The 17,366-nt window shown below is 40.6% G+C and overlaps 1 protein-coding gene across 9 annotated transcripts in view; it reads left to right on the top strand.

Annotated features, from left to right (window-relative positions):
• Positions 1 to 17,366, top strand: part of DAAM2 (dishevelled associated activator of morphogenesis 2) — a 204,453-nt gene that overhangs the window by 155,184 nt on the left and 31,903 nt on the right. For 8 of the 9 annotated variants that reach the window (XM_064414530.1, XM_064414529.1, XM_064414534.1 and 5 more), the window contains 4 exons: positions 751 to 1,068; positions 7,916 to 8,023; positions 10,726 to 10,758; positions 13,943 to 14,049. In XM_064414530.1, coding sequence (XP_064270600.1) covers positions 751 to 1,068; positions 7,916 to 8,023; positions 10,726 to 10,758; positions 13,943 to 14,049 — 566 coding nt within the window. The remainder of the gene's footprint in view (positions 1 to 750; positions 1,069 to 7,915; positions 8,024 to 10,725; positions 10,759 to 13,942; positions 14,050 to 17,366) is intronic. The other variant, XM_064414537.1, reaches the window with a different exon arrangement.

The following is a 17,366-nucleotide window of genomic DNA, read 5'->3' as shown; positions in this document are numbered from 1 at the left end:
CTGACCTGGTGGTGTAAAATGGCTCATGCATGGGCTGCTCCATTCCTTCTCCTCAGCCACCTTCCTTGCAGGAGCTGCTGAGGCACATGTGTCCTCCTCCAGCCATAATTTTCACTGCTGAATGGGGTGGCCCTGGTTATTTCAGTGGAATAGAGAGAAACCTCCCTGATACAAAAGTATATAAGAAACAGGATTCCTATCATGCTGCAAGAGTATCTGAACTGTCTCAGGGTTCTGCAGAAGTGGCATTTGCAGATGCTCCTTGTACCCCAGCAGTGTGCCTGAGCCACCAGAACACAGCCCTGAGAAGTTAGACACTGCAGGAAGCAGATTCGTTCCCTCCTCCCCTCTCCCACTTTGCATTACTGAGGCCTAATGACAGGTATTCAGTGTTTCAAACCCTTAGCTTTTAAACCCAGGAGTTCAAAAGTTCATAAGATTGAACTTTTCTCTTTTTTCATACATAAGAAGAAAATAATACATTTTGGCTTCTTTTACTAGCTTTCTGTTTTTCTGAGCCATTTATGGTTCTTTTTTCAAGCTCTTCTCCACAACTCCGTGGGCTTGAAACTTTCTCTTAAATGAAAGCTGAGATTCCTCCCTTTATTGCATGGCTTTGAGTGCAGAAGGCTTTAAAGAAAACATCAAATATTTTGAGAGTCATAACAAAATCACATCAGCTGGCAACATGGAGTTATTGTGCCTTTTAAACTGTTTGCTTTCTTTTTCTCTGTGTTTTTCATTTTCCAGCAAGGGGGCAGCATTTCCTTCCCACCCCCTCCACCCCCTCCTCCAGGTGGCCCATTAGCTTTGTCCTCCTCTCATATGTCCGAGAATTTGCCACCACTGCCACCTCCTCTGCCTTTCTCCAGCTGTCCCCCACCTCCTGCTCCACCACCTCCACCAGGAGGACCTCCTCCTCCACCAGGAGCACCACCCTTCTTCAGCATGGGGGTGCCCCCCCCTTCAACAACCACCTTCAGCACCAGTGGCCCCAGTCTGAAGAAGAAATCTATCCCGCAGCCTTCACATCCACTGAAATCCTTCAACTGGGCTAAGCTGAGTGAGGTAAGAAACTGCATTACTCAGTTGATTTACTTTCCGAGTAACCAACCCCAGGGTTGGTTAATGCCACAAAATGCAAAGTGGCATAGAAGCAAGTGGCATTCTGTGTGCTGTGGTCAGTAGGAGTCATTAATTGTATTTAGGGAGTATCCCCAGATCTCCAGCAGCGCAGCGCATCCCCTGTGATAGATTGATCTGCATTTGGGCATGCAAATAATCTGGTCAAGCAAAGCTGTAGTGGGGCTGAATACCTAAGTGAGAGCTGGACATCTCCAGGACTGGTGTGCCGGAGCTGCCCTCACTTTTACACCAGGGAAAAGAGTGACCAGAGCCAATGTGGGCAAAACATGGTGAGAACCATCTGGAAAACGAGCCACCTCTACTCTGGCAAGAGCCATCACCAAGGAGCGAAAGGTGTCTTGATTCTCCTCACTGTTTGTTCATGGCCTTGTTCATGAGGGAAGCTGCCTTTCTCCTTGAATGGTTATAACTCTGTCTGTAGGTGATAAAACTCCAGGTTGTCAAAAAAAAAAAAAAAAAACCAAAAAAAAAAAACCAAACAAAAAAAAACCCAAAAAAAACCAAAAACACCAACCCAAAAAAACCCCCTAAACCCCAGAGGATTTGGATTCTTCCTGTTGCACTCATTTTTCTTCTGCCTTGGTTTGGTGTCCTTCTTCACTTCTCTCTCGTCCTTCTCTCTCTTTTTCCCTTCTTCTTTTCCCTCCCTTTTTCTTTAGGTCTTAATTTTTTTTTACTGATTTAGAAAGAGAAAAAGTGTCTGTGTTGAGTTTGGATTTCTGCCTAGAAACCCAGGTTCTCTTTTAGACTGAAACTCACCCAGGGCCCAACTCCGGCATTTGGAATGAGTGTCCAGGGACCTCTGGAATGCCACAAGAATTCTCTCTCCCCCTCTCCCCTTTTCTTTAAAATAAAGTGAAGTGAAATATTTGCTGCACCGTCTGTGCTTGTCTGTCAAGGCCACGTGGGGGGTGTGGGAGAGAATGTAAGGACGAGGATTTATTTTCCTTTGCAAAACATGGAACTTGGTGCTCTGAAGAAAAGAAATAATAACTAATACATGTATATATATGAATTTATATGAAAAAGAGAGAGTCACAGGTGTTTCTGTTTAGTGTACAGTAACTGTAGGCTTATCCTGCCCTCTGGATAAGAGTGAAGGCAGCTGTGCTAATAAAATTGAAGACCTGGGTGGTGAGATGGCTAAAAGACACTATTTTGTGGAAGGCAAAATAGTTGGGGAAAGAGGCATAAGAGGGTGGGGCCTTCATTTTAGAGTGTCTACCAGTGTTAGTGTTTTGAACCTGGTATGATCTCTGCAAAATGGCAGAGGTTGTGGTGTCAATACAGGTGTCTCATGTTGTTACTTGGGTTACACTTTGTTATGGAATGATTTGATTTCACTGGCTGCTGGAGAAACTGATAGGTTTTGGTCATCTTCCTCATTTATCCTAGATTTCCTGCTTTGGTATCTTTCTATTTACATGGATATAAATCCTCTGAGCACAAAGTCATGAGTAGGTTGGATGGGCTTTGTCATGCCTTTTGTTACCTTTGCTGCATTTCTGTGGTGTTCTGAACTGAGCTGTCAGAGTAGCCAGACTGGAATGAGTGAGGACTCAAAACAAGCACACTGTCTGAGAGCAGCACATCTTGTTTTTTTGAGCCTGGGAAACTGAGGCTTAGAAGTGTGCACAGTATTTTTGTGGTTTGTGGTAGGGTTTAACTTGCAGTTCACAAGAGTACAACTTTTCCCCACAAAAACATTTTCAGGAGCAATACACGAAACACAGCAAGGTGAGGGAACACAGCATTGGAAACAGCTGTACATTAAGTTAGAGCTGCAAGTAGGTGTTCAAATATTCAGCTCTTCGTTATCTCTGCATACTATTTAGATCACTTTTCTCTAAGCAATTAGTGCAGAGTCTCTCTCAGGAGATTTTTCTGGTGTGAAGGTGACTGAGGCAGCCCATATGCGGGCAAAATCCTCTCTGTCCATGCAGCTTGCCTCAAGGGAGTAAGGGAAAGCCAACAGGAGTGTGGACAAGGCTGGCTGACAGGGATTTGTCTGCAATATACTTTCTCTGTAGTGGAATCAAGGCTGTTCTCCAGGGCAATTCATATGACACCTTTTTTTCCCAATGTTGATTTTGTCTTTGGAAGAAAAAAACTGAGCTGTTGGGTGTTGGGAGAAATATCAAATATAGTCAGGCTCTTAGCAGCTGACAATAACAGATTGTCCACTGTTCCCATGGACACCACTAAAAAAAGGTTTGACTGGAAAGGATCTGTGCTTATAACAAGGAAACTCCAACACCCCACTAATTTCCATTGAGAATTAAGGACTTTGTGCTAGTTTTGATGTAAGCTAATGACCAGTGGCAAAGACATTTAGATGCCTGGATGGGCTGAGTTCTGATGAAGTCCTTCCACACCACAGCTCCATTCATACAGCACTGTAGCATTGTCTGTGAATTCCATTCATACAGCACTACAGAAGTGCTGGTGCCAAGGACCTCTGTTTTTTAAGAAAAAGATATTGCAATATAACTGCTGTAATATCCTGGCAGGATTCCTTTCTTTGTTTCTGGGCAAGAGTGCTCTCTCACTCTGAGTTTTACACAACACTAAAGGTCAATCAGGGATGAAACATTTATGGTGAATCCAAGCAATAGACTGGTTTCAAGAAAATTGGAAGTATGGATTAATAGCTACCTATTTGATAAATATAAACATATTGATTTGAAGTTCTCAGAATAAATCAAGTCAGCCTTCAACTGCTCTGCTTCTTATCTCATGGCTTTAGAAGCAGCTTCCCATGAAGTGTCCTGGTAATGACTCTCATCAGTGATGTCAGAGAGGCTTTCTTTAGCCAGTCCTAAATAGACCTGACTGGAATAGTTTCATAAGAAAGGTATTTGTTCTACATTCCATACAGGAGTTTTTTAAAAAGCTCAAAACATGCACACAGAAATCAAATCAAAACCAGCAAACTCAATCTCCCAAATCAGTCAGTCACATAACAGAAAATGTTCATTTTGACACTATTTTTTTAAAATGTTTCTATAATGTTATCAATGATTCTGATTGCTGGAACTTTTTTCCTAAAAGCAGACTGAAGCTTATGGTTATTTTATTTTATAATAAAATGATGAAGGATGCTGCTAGAGACTCAAAGTTAAATGGAAAGAGTTCTTCAAAATCTCATTGTGAAGCTACTCATAATAGCTGTGCTGGTGTCTAGGCCTACAATGAAATCAAATAGCTGTCTTGATTAAAACCCAGGCAAAAATACAGCTTTTGCTTGAAGTGGATTTTTCTCACACTGAAGAAAGGACCTAATAGGAAGGGAAAAGTTTGAAAAATGTGTTTTGTTCATATAACTTTTCAGATTCATAATGGAATTCTCAATTAAAATTTTAAGTTGTTTCCACTTTTCTGGTTAATAGTCTACAAATATTAACCTACTAATAAGCTGAATTGCCTGCTCCAGTATTCACAGAAGACTCATCGTTTCCATGGTATCTCTGAACCCGCAGGTCAAACAAAAGTACTGTAGGTTTTCACTCATGCTGTGAAGTTACTGAGGCATGATAGACTTTGATGCCTTCCAGAATATAATTTTTTATCTATCAGGGTAAATAAAATCATCCTTTAGGTGTAGCAGAGGACAGCTTGATATGATTTGCAGTGCCATGAAACTCTGTCATTTTCTAATGCCATTAGGTCCATCAGCAAACTGGGATTCACTATAAAGGTGGAATGATGCAACTGCTACAGTGAATGAATTGTTAAATGCAACATACAAAAAATCAGCTTGATGGAGCAAATGCCTTGTCAATACTTTTTCTCATAATGAGATATTTCCTGACCTGGTATGTGTCATCATTTCATTAGAGGATGCTGGGAAGTACAGGTCACAGGGTTTGCTTTTCCAAGTGGGCCAAAATTTTCCAAAGCACAGGAACCACAGATCTTGGAAGACTTGTAGAATGAATAAGCAAATAAATGAAGACGGAGAGAAAAACATTACAGATAAAATTACTGCTCTTTTTTGTTTTAGTTTCTTTTTTTTCTTTTCTTTCTAGGGACAGAGAATAAAGTATTTATTTTTAAATTGTTATTTAGGGACCATAAATATTTTTATGGTGCTGAGGGAATCATTTATCATAGCAACCACATTATGCAAGTCTGTTTCTCTTAAAATGCTCTGTCTTCTCTGGCTGATGACAAGGAACTATCAGCCAGTTAATCCATAACTGTGTAAACTGTGTATGAAGAGTTCAGTCCGGGAAGTTATCTGGCAGCAACATAAAAATTTTCAAGGACAGAGCTTATAGTAGAAATAGAAGGCAGAGGCCCGTTGCAAGTGTTAAGTTGTTTATGCCTCTGCCTGCCTTGATTTTTCTTTGACTGCATTAGCCCTAAAATTTAATTGTTTTGGTCAAAGTTCTCTTTGTGCACACTATTCCAAAGGGTGCTACTTTGGAATTTGTCTTTCTGCTACAAGTAGCATACAAACCATCCTGTACAGGACTAGATTCAATCAGGCTCTTAAAATGAATCTGAATTAAAGTTGAAATAATTTTCACAGGGTTGTTTTCCTGGGAAAGCAGCGGGAGACCTACTCTCTGCAGTCATTTTCTGAGTCCCAGAACTTCCTGTTTTGGCACCTTTGCAGTTCATTCAGACTAGACTGTTCTGTAGGACATTTTTGCTGTTCTTGCCATTAGCAAGGAAACCTCACTCCTGTGAGATTTTTGCAGCTGGACAGGTAGATGGGCAAGACTCATGAGTAGCTGTCTTGAGTCACATCCAGCCTCTGCCAAACACAGCATAACAGCTTTTTGGCATCCTCAGGGCTCTGTCCCGGTGATGACTCTGAGGACTCCTGTCAAGAAATATTCTACCATTTCAGTGTTTGATTGGACAGTCTGAAACAGTGAGGCACTCAGAGAACTGCTCTGCTGTTCAAATACATCCCTCAGGATTTATAATTCATGGTTTACAAAGCCAGCCTGGAAATTGAATGAGAATGATCACTCTGCCTGGATGTTTCTGGCTAAGATTGACAGTGGAGTTCAGGGCTAGGATAAAAATAAAATTAATTTTGTCTCCTATTGCTTTGCCTGAGATGAGCCTCTCAGACCTGTTTGCCATGCTACAGTCACATGTTCTTTCTGCTATGGAAAGAAGAGCCATGCTGATTGTCTTGGGATGATACAATCATATTGGTGAACCTGCTCAGGGATGGGTGCTGCTCCCATCTAGGATATGCTCTCACTGTGAATAGCACTGCAGACACCCCTCCTTACCCTCAGGCACTCACAGGCTGCCTCTGGAGAAAGGGTGTTGGTTTTCCTCCACAGTGTCTACCCTGCCAGGAATTTCCTCCAGAACACTTCACACTTTTATTTCCCCCTCATTTTATCCTCCTCGGTTTTTTTCTTGCTCCTTGAGCCTTGTGGCTTAGCACATTTCCCTCATTCCTTTTGATGACTCTGAATGGGAAGTAGAGCCTGTTCCTAATTAGTTCTGATAATGAAGTGCTAACACACTTTGCTGTGTAGGTACAAGTCAGATACTTCAGAGCTGGACCTGTGTGAGGGTTTCATTGCTATTGCTTGTGGTCCCTGGCTTTCTCTGCATCAGTGTTCTGCTGGCTCTTTATCTCCTGGGATTTGCTTAGGTCTTTTTTTATAAGTCTTTTTGTCTATTTCTTTTTTCTTTTAATCAGAATTTTCATTATTTTTGCAGTTAATCAAGTACAATAAATATGCACTTAATAAACGAAATTAACTAAGAATAGTAGTGTCAGTGGTGTGAAGAACACCCAAAGCTTGTCCCACACAACATGCACCTTAAGAGTCATTAGGAAGGAGAAGGTAGTTTGGTCTTTGTGTCCTCTGCCAGAAAGGATATCTGTCCTGAGAATCCTGTCAGCAGGAGACCCAAGACCTTCACTTAGTTTAGGATGATTGCTGATTAGTTAATTGGTGTACTGCAGGAGCCTATTTGTTCTGGGTTTGTTGACAGCAAGTAGGAGTAGAAGTCTGTGCCTGTGTCCCTCCATGCTAATTATCTGCCAAACAGCTAGGATTCCTGGCATTCAGGACAATGTATCATCATAAGGGTTGTGAACATTTCCAGTTACTGTGAATGATGCTGTTTCGGGGATCTGGGTATAGTTTGTGTCTATCTGGCTTGACAAAGACCTCATGTAGACAAGAGAGTTCATGTAATAGGAAACAATTAGACTTCAAAGACTCAAAAGCTTAAAACTAAAATAAGATAATAATTTAAACTACTTTCACAGGCAGACATAATGAAAGCCACATACCCTTTAGGCTTAACAAAAGAACCTGGAAAAATTTGCAAAAAGGGAAGATGTGTCTGGGGTTTGTCATGCATCAGTGCTTTTCCTAAGCTTTTTCCTCCTCATGGTAACACTCCTTTCAGCATTACCACAATCATCGTGTTAGATAGATGGCCATTCTTGAAAGGAAATATGCTGTGGGATCATGGATAATGCTTGAGATGTGGTCTGCTAGTCTTGGAATGTGCCTTTTCATTAGAGGCTTGCTGTGATGAAAACTACAAAACAGTATTTTGAAAGCAAACAAGAAAACCCAAACAAGCAAACAAAAAACCCAAATGAAGCACTGTTTTTTCTCCTTTGATTCTTGAACCAAAGCGTGTCCTCTCAAATGACAACAGTAGTAGATAGCAATGTGACCAGTGAGTAGAAGAGAATGATCTATCCAAATGGATTGGATGGTCTTAGCTAAATACTTTTGCTATCTAGTTAAAATATGTCCTTTCCTTTTAGGAGAGGATCCATGGCACGATCTGGAATGAGATTGATGATTTAAAGGCATTCAAGGTGCTGGATCTAGAAGATTTTGAAAAGATGTTCTCCGCATATCAGAGGCACCAGGTAGGAATGAACTCTTCCATAACTTTTCTGTCTTGAATTTCTGGAGGAGAAATGAATACACGACAGTGGTGTGAGCCCTTGCCAACCTGCAGTCAGGCTGCATCACTTGATGCTCTGCCACTGTTCAAAAAACTCTGAAGACCAAAGGAAATTGGGATGGACACATGGGGCAGGGTCTAAACTTCGGATGCAGACATATTCATGCTCACCAAGCAGCTCTTAAGAGACAGAACCTACTAACAGGTAATGCTCTAGTTAATGTCAGTGGCCACTGACTTCTGAAAGCTGCTGAGCTTTACATTTATGTTTGCATATCAAACTTCCTGTTTCTCCCCTTCATCTAGAGAAAAAAGGCTGTAGTTCCCTGAGCACTGAGCAAGGTGACTATTAGCTGTCTTTCGCTTTGTCTATTTTTTCTTAAACAGCCAACCGCCTGAACTGGCTAGGTGACAGAAATGGTCTGAATTACATATCATAGAACCAACAGCATACTTTAAAAGTGGCCATTTATTAGAATACCTTCTTTCCCATCCTCTTTTTCTTGGAAAGCAAATCACTTTCAATCTCTCTATCTCCAGTGAATGAGATTTAGCAGCAGACAAGACTGTGCTTTCACTCCTTGAACTCCCCCACCTTTCCTTTGCTTTTGGAATATTTTCAATGTTTTGTACGCTGCAGAACTGGATCATTACTCTGAAGTTTTAGGAAAAAACATAGACCCAACTACCATAAACAACCTTTATGTTTATTTCTTACAGTGATGATAAATACTTCATTAACTGACTCAGTACCTTAAAATTGACAATCCAACCCCTTGTCTTTGGATTTTCCATCTTCTTCCTTCTGTCTTTTATTTTTCTATCTAATCCAATAAACATAATGAATAACAAAGTATGTGATGTTAACTGTTGCATGATGAGATTTCAGTTCTCATTCTGCTTCTGTAAATAGCTGATGCTTTTTCAGTGGGTCACTTTCTCTTTCTGTAAATCACATTCCTTGAAACAAGATCTTAGTTCACAGAAGGGAAGAAAGGCACACAAAACTTCAGTGCTATTAAGAGATTGGATTTAGACCTGTCCCAAGAGCTTCTGTTCCAATATTTCAGGTGCAACCCTTGCAATTTCCTCACTAGAAATGACCTTGCAAAGCCTTGATTCCTTTTGTCCCCAAAAACCAAAGCCGAAGTTGTCCTGGTCTGTTAGAATCATAATATTTATGACTACGTTACCAATCACTGGAAGGCAGCCTGAGCTATTCAGCCATAAACTAACCTGACCCTTACCCCTGCCTCCGTGGGTCTCTGAGCAGTACTCTTCCATCCTCATTAAACACACTTTATGACAGTGGCTCCAGACATTAGAGTAACACTTATGTAAGCTTCTTGTATTTTTACGCTGTTAGACATCTTGCTGCCCTTACAGCTTTTGTTGAGGTTTTTATATTATTTTGGGGGTTTTTTTCTCCTTAAATAGTTTGTTGTTGTTACTTTACATGATACTTCCTATTTCATCCATACTTGCTTCAGTGTGGACTGGATTCCAATCATCGAGTCGTCATCATTTTCTTTTTCTTTTTTTTTAAGACCAGGCAACCAAAATTGCTTTTGAGTTAAAAAATTATGAGAATTTTTTCAGTTCACATTTAGTCTTTTTTCCTCTTTTACTTTCGGAAATGTTCCGCTCTGACCAAGTGTGTGTTTATTCTGTGTTTGTGACTTTTAAACTTCATCCAAAAGTCTGTAAAGAAAAATGTCAATGCAGAGCCCTGTTCTTTTGCATCTGAAATGTTGAATGAGTAGATATAAAGACATTTCTTTCTTTGCTGTTATTAGCATGACCTTCATGTTTTTTCCCATTTCATTTGCATTAAAATGTTTTTCTATTTCCTAATTTTGTTAATGACAGAGGGTCTCTTCTCCTCTCTCAAGCCCAGTATGTCCTTTTTGGTGGCTATGAGGCAAAGCAAAATTATCCAGTGTACAGAATGCTGGACCAAGTATTCTTGCACTTGTCTTCTGACCTTGCTCTAATCTTACTGTCTAATATTGACCTTTTGATTCAGTATAGCTGGTGTTTTCCTGGAGTAATGAGTAAGTCATGAAATAGTTGGAGTCTGTCTTCCAGAAGTGCTGTACCGCCTCTTTGGTGGTTACTGAGCGCTTTCAAAATACTTGGCTACAAGTTGTTCAAGGGTATAACGTGCCATTGAAACAAGTTGTTGCTTGTTATACTTCTTAGTACCCACAAACTGTGCCTGTGCATCAGGAGAGGAGAACTGACCCTCAAGTTACAAGCCTGGCAGTTCTTTCAGTAAGGCTCTGGACTGGATTTGTAAAGGTATTTAAGCATTGTCCTAGTTAATATTTAAAGACCTAAAAGATTTATGCTTTGGAGACCAAATTTATTATTTTCATAAAATAATAAATATTATTTAAATAATATTTATTTAAATATTATTTATTTAAATAATAAAGACCTAGGACTCTTAGTTCCATGACATCTGCTCATTTAAAATATGCAAAGAAATGCTGAAATACCTTTGAATCATCTGGGCCAGTATTACTTGCTAAGCATTATACGCTCTTAGAAAACAGTGTGTGTTCACACGAAATTCAGCTGCCTTGTTAAACTTGGTATCTTTCTCTGTGCTAATTTTTGGCATGTTTCCTTCTTCGTTATTTGCGACTGCTGCCTGCATAGGACCTGCTAACTAACCCCTCCTCCTGTAAGCAGGTGAGTATTATTGTCTGCTTCCTGATCTTCATGCCATGTGTGTGAAGTCCTGGACCATGCCATTATGGGGTTACAGCTCATGCTACTCTTTCATATGCCCTTGCACTCTGCTTTCTTAATGGGGAAGGTGGTACAAATAATTCTTTTAGCTATATTATTTCTGTGATAAGAGGTAGTTTGTGTTCTTTCACTTGCTTATATCTCATTGCTGGTGTCTGTAGTCCCTTTTCATGATCCCGAGTGAAAAAGACCAGGGACAAAGAAGAATGTCAGTGCGAACTCTTCCTTAACCAAAGTAATACTCTCTTGAGAGGAGAACAAAAGGGTGTCTCAGAGAGCCTTTCCTCCCACTGCTCCTACTTCTGTTCTGTCTACTTTGGACAGTACCAAAGTCTTCAAATGCACTTACATCAGAAAGCCACAGACTTTCTGATAAAGGAAATATTTCTTTGCATAGAACTGGGCACTTTGGCAGAAGGATTTGTGCCATCTGAGGGGCAGGAGAGCTCCAAATGGACAGCTGAAACCCTCAGAAAATTCAGCAAAATATTAAAATGGTGTTTAGATAGAGATATTGGGTTATGCATATGTCTTTAAACTGGCTACCTCTCAAGCAAAATTCTTGGCAACGATTTTGGTAAGAGTGATGCTATCAGGAAAGGATTGTTCGGATATGATCTCTGGTGGTTTCAGAAGAAATTAGTTCTCACGACAAGTGTTCAGGTAACTGTATTTGGGAATTCTAGTCACAACTTTTGCCACATGGGGGAGGCTAACATGGCAGCATATCAAAACAAGTCAATATGGTAGATGTAGTTCTCTGAAGTATTGATAATTGCCAGAAGCTAGGGTGCTGCCATGGTACGAGTCCTCAGCTAACCAAAATCAAATTGCTCTTGAAGCAAGGCACCAATGTGATGAACACATTCCACATGTATAGTCATTTCAGCACTGAAATTTTAGCTGAGTTTTGAATTTGCAACTAAAATATCAAATTTGAAATACTCTTTGAAGCACATAACATAGTGTTATCCCAGATAAGAAGTCAGTAAAGGATGATGGCATAAAACTTAGTCATCTTGGCTGTCAGGTTGACACCACTTCCAACTGTTCTTGCTTTCGGGACTTGGGCTCTCTCACAAAAGCTAGTTGCCACTGCCCCCTTGCTCCTCTTTTTCTGTGTCTGAGAAAATATGGATGTCCATATGCAATCTGTTTTCCTTGAATTAAGGTTGGAATCTGGCTTTGGTAAAACCTGAGGCTTCATCTGCTTTTGCTTACACATGACTCCAAGTAGCTATAAATACCTCTCTCCTCAGTATGAGTTGAAGAGGATATATTTTTATCTGAGTCTAGCCCTTATGACCAAGGAGTGAGCAATGTCTGAATAGTTCAAGTTATTCATCTGCGTTGAACCCTGTAGGCTGGGGAATTGAAAATGGCATGGACAATATTGTATGAATTCCTGCTGGATGGCTTTAAAGAAAGCTGGCTAAACCCCTACCTCACATACATAGCTAAAGACTGAAACTTCTTTTTCTTTGGGATAGATGCTTGTCACTATCCAGGTGTCCTTGTCTGCAAATATTAGCTAGTGAGGAACAGTGAAGCTCTTAAACCAAGAGCACAGACCCGCAAGTAGCTTTCGTCCTTTCAACAGCTGCCCATCTCCATATTCCCCTGTCTGCCTCCCCACAAACGGAGAAAACCTAAGAAAACTTTGAAATCTCTACATGCCAGATCATACTGAGGGCACTCCTCTTGTTGGTATAGTTAGCTATTCTCTCAGAAATAATAAATTTACCCAGTGTGAATTTTGCCTTTTTTGGAAACATTATTTGATGTATTGAGTAACATTGCAATTTTATTTCTGCCAAGCTTTGGGCACATCTAGAAGAATTTACAAAGTGCATGTCTTCAACTGGTGAATTGTACCTTTTTAAAAAAGACACTTTCTGTTGGTGGTGGCTCACTGCAACAGTTCTGGATGTAACTGAATGAGTCCTTTGTCTATCCAGGAGCAGCACACATTTGTGGTAGCTGACTGTAACAATAACTGAACTGACAATTAGCAGTATGAACCTGTGATTTACATTGAACTCTCAAATGCTTGGGTGTCAAAATCTCTTTAGAGATTAACCATGCTGATGTAAGTAAGCCTTGAGTTGCAGAACCTTGAGTCCTGAGAGTGAATTCTGCCATAATCTGACATGTTTCGCTGAGTATCTGCTGTTGGCCACTCCCAGGGACAGGATGCTGGGGTAGATGGACCTTTTGATCTGACTCAGCATGCTTGCTGTTGTATGCTAAAAAAGAAGTCATGTTGCTTATTTGATGGGTGCATTCAAAGCTATGTTATATTGGTAAATCACAAAATTTCAAGGCCTGACATTATGGATATGACATAAAAAGGCATTTTTTTTTAATGGTTCCAGCAGCATTTAGCTAGGAAAATAAAAACTAGGTGGTCAGACTGAGTTTGCAAATATTTTATCTCTGTGTGCTATGACAAATATTATGGACTGTTATTTTCAAGTTTTTTTCAGGTGATTATGACAATGGGGTTATACAGGCAACTTTGCAAAAGGGTGATTTCTGTATGATTAAAGGTATTAATTAGCTTTTAAAAGAGAAGATAGTTTAAATGTAGATTTTTACCATTTAGTAAGATATATTTAGTAAGATAAATGACGTTTTGCCCTACTGTTTGCATCTCTCATATAAGATGGATTGGTCAGGTCCATTGGCAGCCATAAGACACAACAAAGGGGTTTTATTGCTTGTGCTGCAGCCTTTCAAGAATGCTGTGTAACCCCTGGAGGAGGCATCTGCTGAAGGATATGCTGTTACACCAGTGAGCTTCATCATAAAGAGCCTGATTCTCCTATCATGCCCATTTTTCACATTACCATAATGTAATTATTGGTAGGGTGAGTCCAATAGGCCAGAATCAGGTCCAGTATTTGGGATGAAGGAAGAGCTTATAGATGTTAATGAATGATTTCTGTTTGTCTAGTATCACAGGATCAACCCCCATGCTTTCTGCCTTTGTCTTCCTTTCTTATCATGTGGGTGGATTTTTCTAGGTTGGGATGGATTTGTTCATTACACTGAGCTAAGTCTATCAGTCTTGAGTGAGAAACATAATACTGATTGTTTTCCCTCCCTTTTGAAATACATGCAGAAAGAGATGGGCTCAACAGAAGACCTCTACCTCTCCACACGAAAGGTGAAAGAGCTCTCTGTGATTGATGGCCGGAGGGCACAGAATTGTGTCATTCTCCTTTCCAAGTAAGTGTGCTAAGCCTTAGCTCACAGGATGTGCCATGATCAATGCAGAGGCAAGAGGGGATGACATTAAACAAATGGATGTGTTTATTTTCCCAACTAGACCTGCTGTTTAATACCTGCAGAGCCTCAGACTCTCTTACAGTGTCATAAAAGCATGTTTCTCATACATGTTATCTCACTTAATAAAAATATCCACACACACATATTTTGTGTGTCAAACAGGTGGGCATCAGCTTCTATCAGAAGACTCATCATCAGAAAATGATCAGTACTCATTGGTAGATGAAAGCAGCTCTTTGGCAGTGCTTGCACTTCACTCTACGTAATGTGTCCCCCATGTTCTATTTCTGTCATTTGTCTCTGTTCTGTGTGTTTCTTTCTAAATATTGCTCTGACCTTCTCCCTGAAACACAGCAGAGCTGAGTGTGGTGTTCATTTTGGACTTGTGGTAAGAACAGTGGCAAACACAGGCATTCATATTCAAGACCCTGAGATGAGCTCAGCTGATTAGACCATGGTGCTGATAACATCGAGGCTGCGGTTTAAATCCCTGTATGGGCCATTTACTAAAGAGTTGGACTCAATGATCCTTGTGGGTCCCTTCCAAATCAGCATATTCTGTGACAAATTAAGTCTTCTATTAGTAAATTAGGTTTTTGAAGCCAAGAGTTGCCTCCATGTTATTCCTGCAATGACTAATGCATTCAAATGCAGTGACATCATGGCCCTCTATTTTTTCATGCCTCTTCCAACATGAGTGCTGGGTTTGAGGTCGGTCACTATCCGATTTGTTCAGACACTGATCAAACTGAGAAAGTTGCCTTTCCTACCAGAGGAGGGACAGCAAGGCTGGAGACAAAACCTGACGAAACTGTGGCAGTACTGAGCACCAAGTGTTTCATTGGGCAGTAGAAAATATGGGTTCATATGGATGTGATGCTTGTCTGCTGTAGCAAGCTGATAGGTAAAGCAAGGTTGCAGCCAGACCACCAGGAATGGAGTGAGTTCTTTCCCGTGCTTAAGGGAAACCCATGGAGGCTCTCATTATGCTACTTATGTGGCATTAGCATGCATGTCAGCAGGACCCCCACCGTCCAAACCTTCACTGAGGAAAGGCTTACATTTCTCTCTCCGCAGCAGTTGCCAACACATCTTTGCTGGTGTTGGCAGCTGGCTGAGGCTGGGACAGAGGGATGGGGAAGCATAAGGGCACCAGGATTTTCATGCTATTTGACAGACTACTGAATTGTGTCTGGGGTTCAGATTAACTCTGTAAGCAGGTAGACCATTTCCTGGAAGTGGTAACATCATGTGTTCAGTTGGCTGGGCTGAGGAGGATCCAGGAAGGTGGTCCATGACTTGATGTGGCACTAGATATTCATTTGTAAAAATCTTCTGTCACAAAACCAAAAGCAATGTGGATAGCAGCAATGCATGTTTTTCAACATTCACCTCCTCAGGTGTGCAAGTCTGAGCAATCTTACCTGAGAAGAATCCTTTCCAAACAGAAGGATGGAGGTGACAATTTCTGTGTTTTGTCTTTCTTTTTACTGCCTTCAGCAGTAAGGTCATTGAAGCATGAACCTTGCACTTCAAGATACATGGCATGTGTTCACTCCAGGCATGCCATGAAGTTAGTGCAACTTGAACTGCTAGTCTGGACTCAAACCAGAGGTGAAAAGCTGTGTTTTGTGACTGTCAGCTTCTCCACCAGGAAATATCCTGCTCTTATTGTTAGCAGGTCTAACATGGAGGATAGAGATTTGGAGACTGTGGTGTCCCTGTGGAGCCTGCAAGTTTGCACTGTGCTCTGTTAACTTTGTTGCTGTGGTATTGGAAACACCACCTGCCAGGACTATCCCACTGGTTTAGGTAATTGAATGTTTGTAACAGATAGTGTTACATCCAGAATATCAGAACTATTGTTCAGGTTGGCCCAGGATTGGTATTCCTCCCCAAACTTCCCTTTTAAATGCAACCAGAAAAGCAAAAATCTTTGAGAACTAAAATAGCACCTTTACATTCTTGCCCCTTTTTTTTTTTTTTTCAGTTTGCTGTTATATGGTTCTAATATTAAAGACAGGAATTGGGAAGAATGGCTGCAGACAATAGTTGAAAAGGCTTTATAAGCCCTTTGCAGGTTTTTTCATTACTCCACATCTTCCTGCTTGAGGTTAGACCCTGAAGAAGAGACACTCGTAGCCAAATCATCCCTGCGCTGCACTGCATTGCTGCCATGCAATTGCTGCTCCTGCATCACAGCTCATATATGAGCATGGTGGTGTGCACACACATGCAGTGAGAGGGGATTTAAAACTGGTGACAAACAAAAATGAGTTTCTGCAACCCAAAGCTGCAGCCCCAGATTTCAGGTTATCACAATATCTGCCAACAGCTGTTTCCAATTGATTCATACTGTGCATATATCCCTGTAGTTTATTCCCCCTTTGCTTACACTAAACCATCATGTCCTTTAAAGTAAAATAGCTGTATGGGTTGGGTTTTCTTTCCCTCCCCTACTCAAATGTTTTTGTTTTACTAACACTGTGTTAGAAGGGGTCAGGCAGAGCTCATATTTCATATGGTCCAACAAGCCAAAACCTATCAAGAGTGAGAAATAGATGTCTCTTGCTTTCTTTTGCAGAGAGACTACTGCATGGTAGGCTGAGAAGAGATGAAAATTGAATTGCTAGTTGATTTTTGCTGACATCTAACAAATTCATAAACCTTTCTCCCTCATCTCATCTTTACTTCCATAAAAAAATATCTCTTTCAACTACTTGACAGTAGCATCTTTCAGTTTTCCTGCAGAGAAAGGATGAAATTGCCTCTGTTTAATAGAGTCTGATGGATCTAAAACAAAGCTCTGTTCCATAGGCCATCTTCAAAGGCTTAAAAAAGCATAAGATATGTCTCTCTCACAGTACTTCCAGTAGGCCATAGTTCAACCAGGGCATGGAACCATCTGTTTGTAGTGAGGTCAGGCACCCACCAGCTTCAAATTTAGCTTTCTTAATGGTTTTTCAAATATATAGTTACTTTTGTTACAGTGGAAATCTGCTATCTCTCATGAATTTCCTGATGTATTCAGTTTCCTCCAGGCTGGAGTTTTGTTGTCAGACTTGTGTGGTCTGGAAGAGTCATCCCAGATCCCTATGTTTCCTTGCTTTCACCTGGCAGCTGGAAATTTCTCTGACCTCTCTCACCACTATGGCTTCTCCCTGCCTCCATTACTTAAGTAATTGATAATATTTTCACTGTTCTGTTTTTGTAGTGACATTTCTTTAAATGTTCTTGCAGAGCATGCTCAAGATATG

Source organism: Passer domesticus, chromosome 3, assembly GCF_036417665.1.
Source record: "Passer domesticus isolate bPasDom1 chromosome 3, bPasDom1.hap1, whole genome shotgun sequence".
In the NCBI taxonomy this organism is placed as follows: Eukaryota; Metazoa; Chordata; class Aves; order Passeriformes; family Passeridae; genus Passer; species Passer domesticus.
This window is presented reverse-complemented; position numbering and strand designations above follow the sequence as displayed.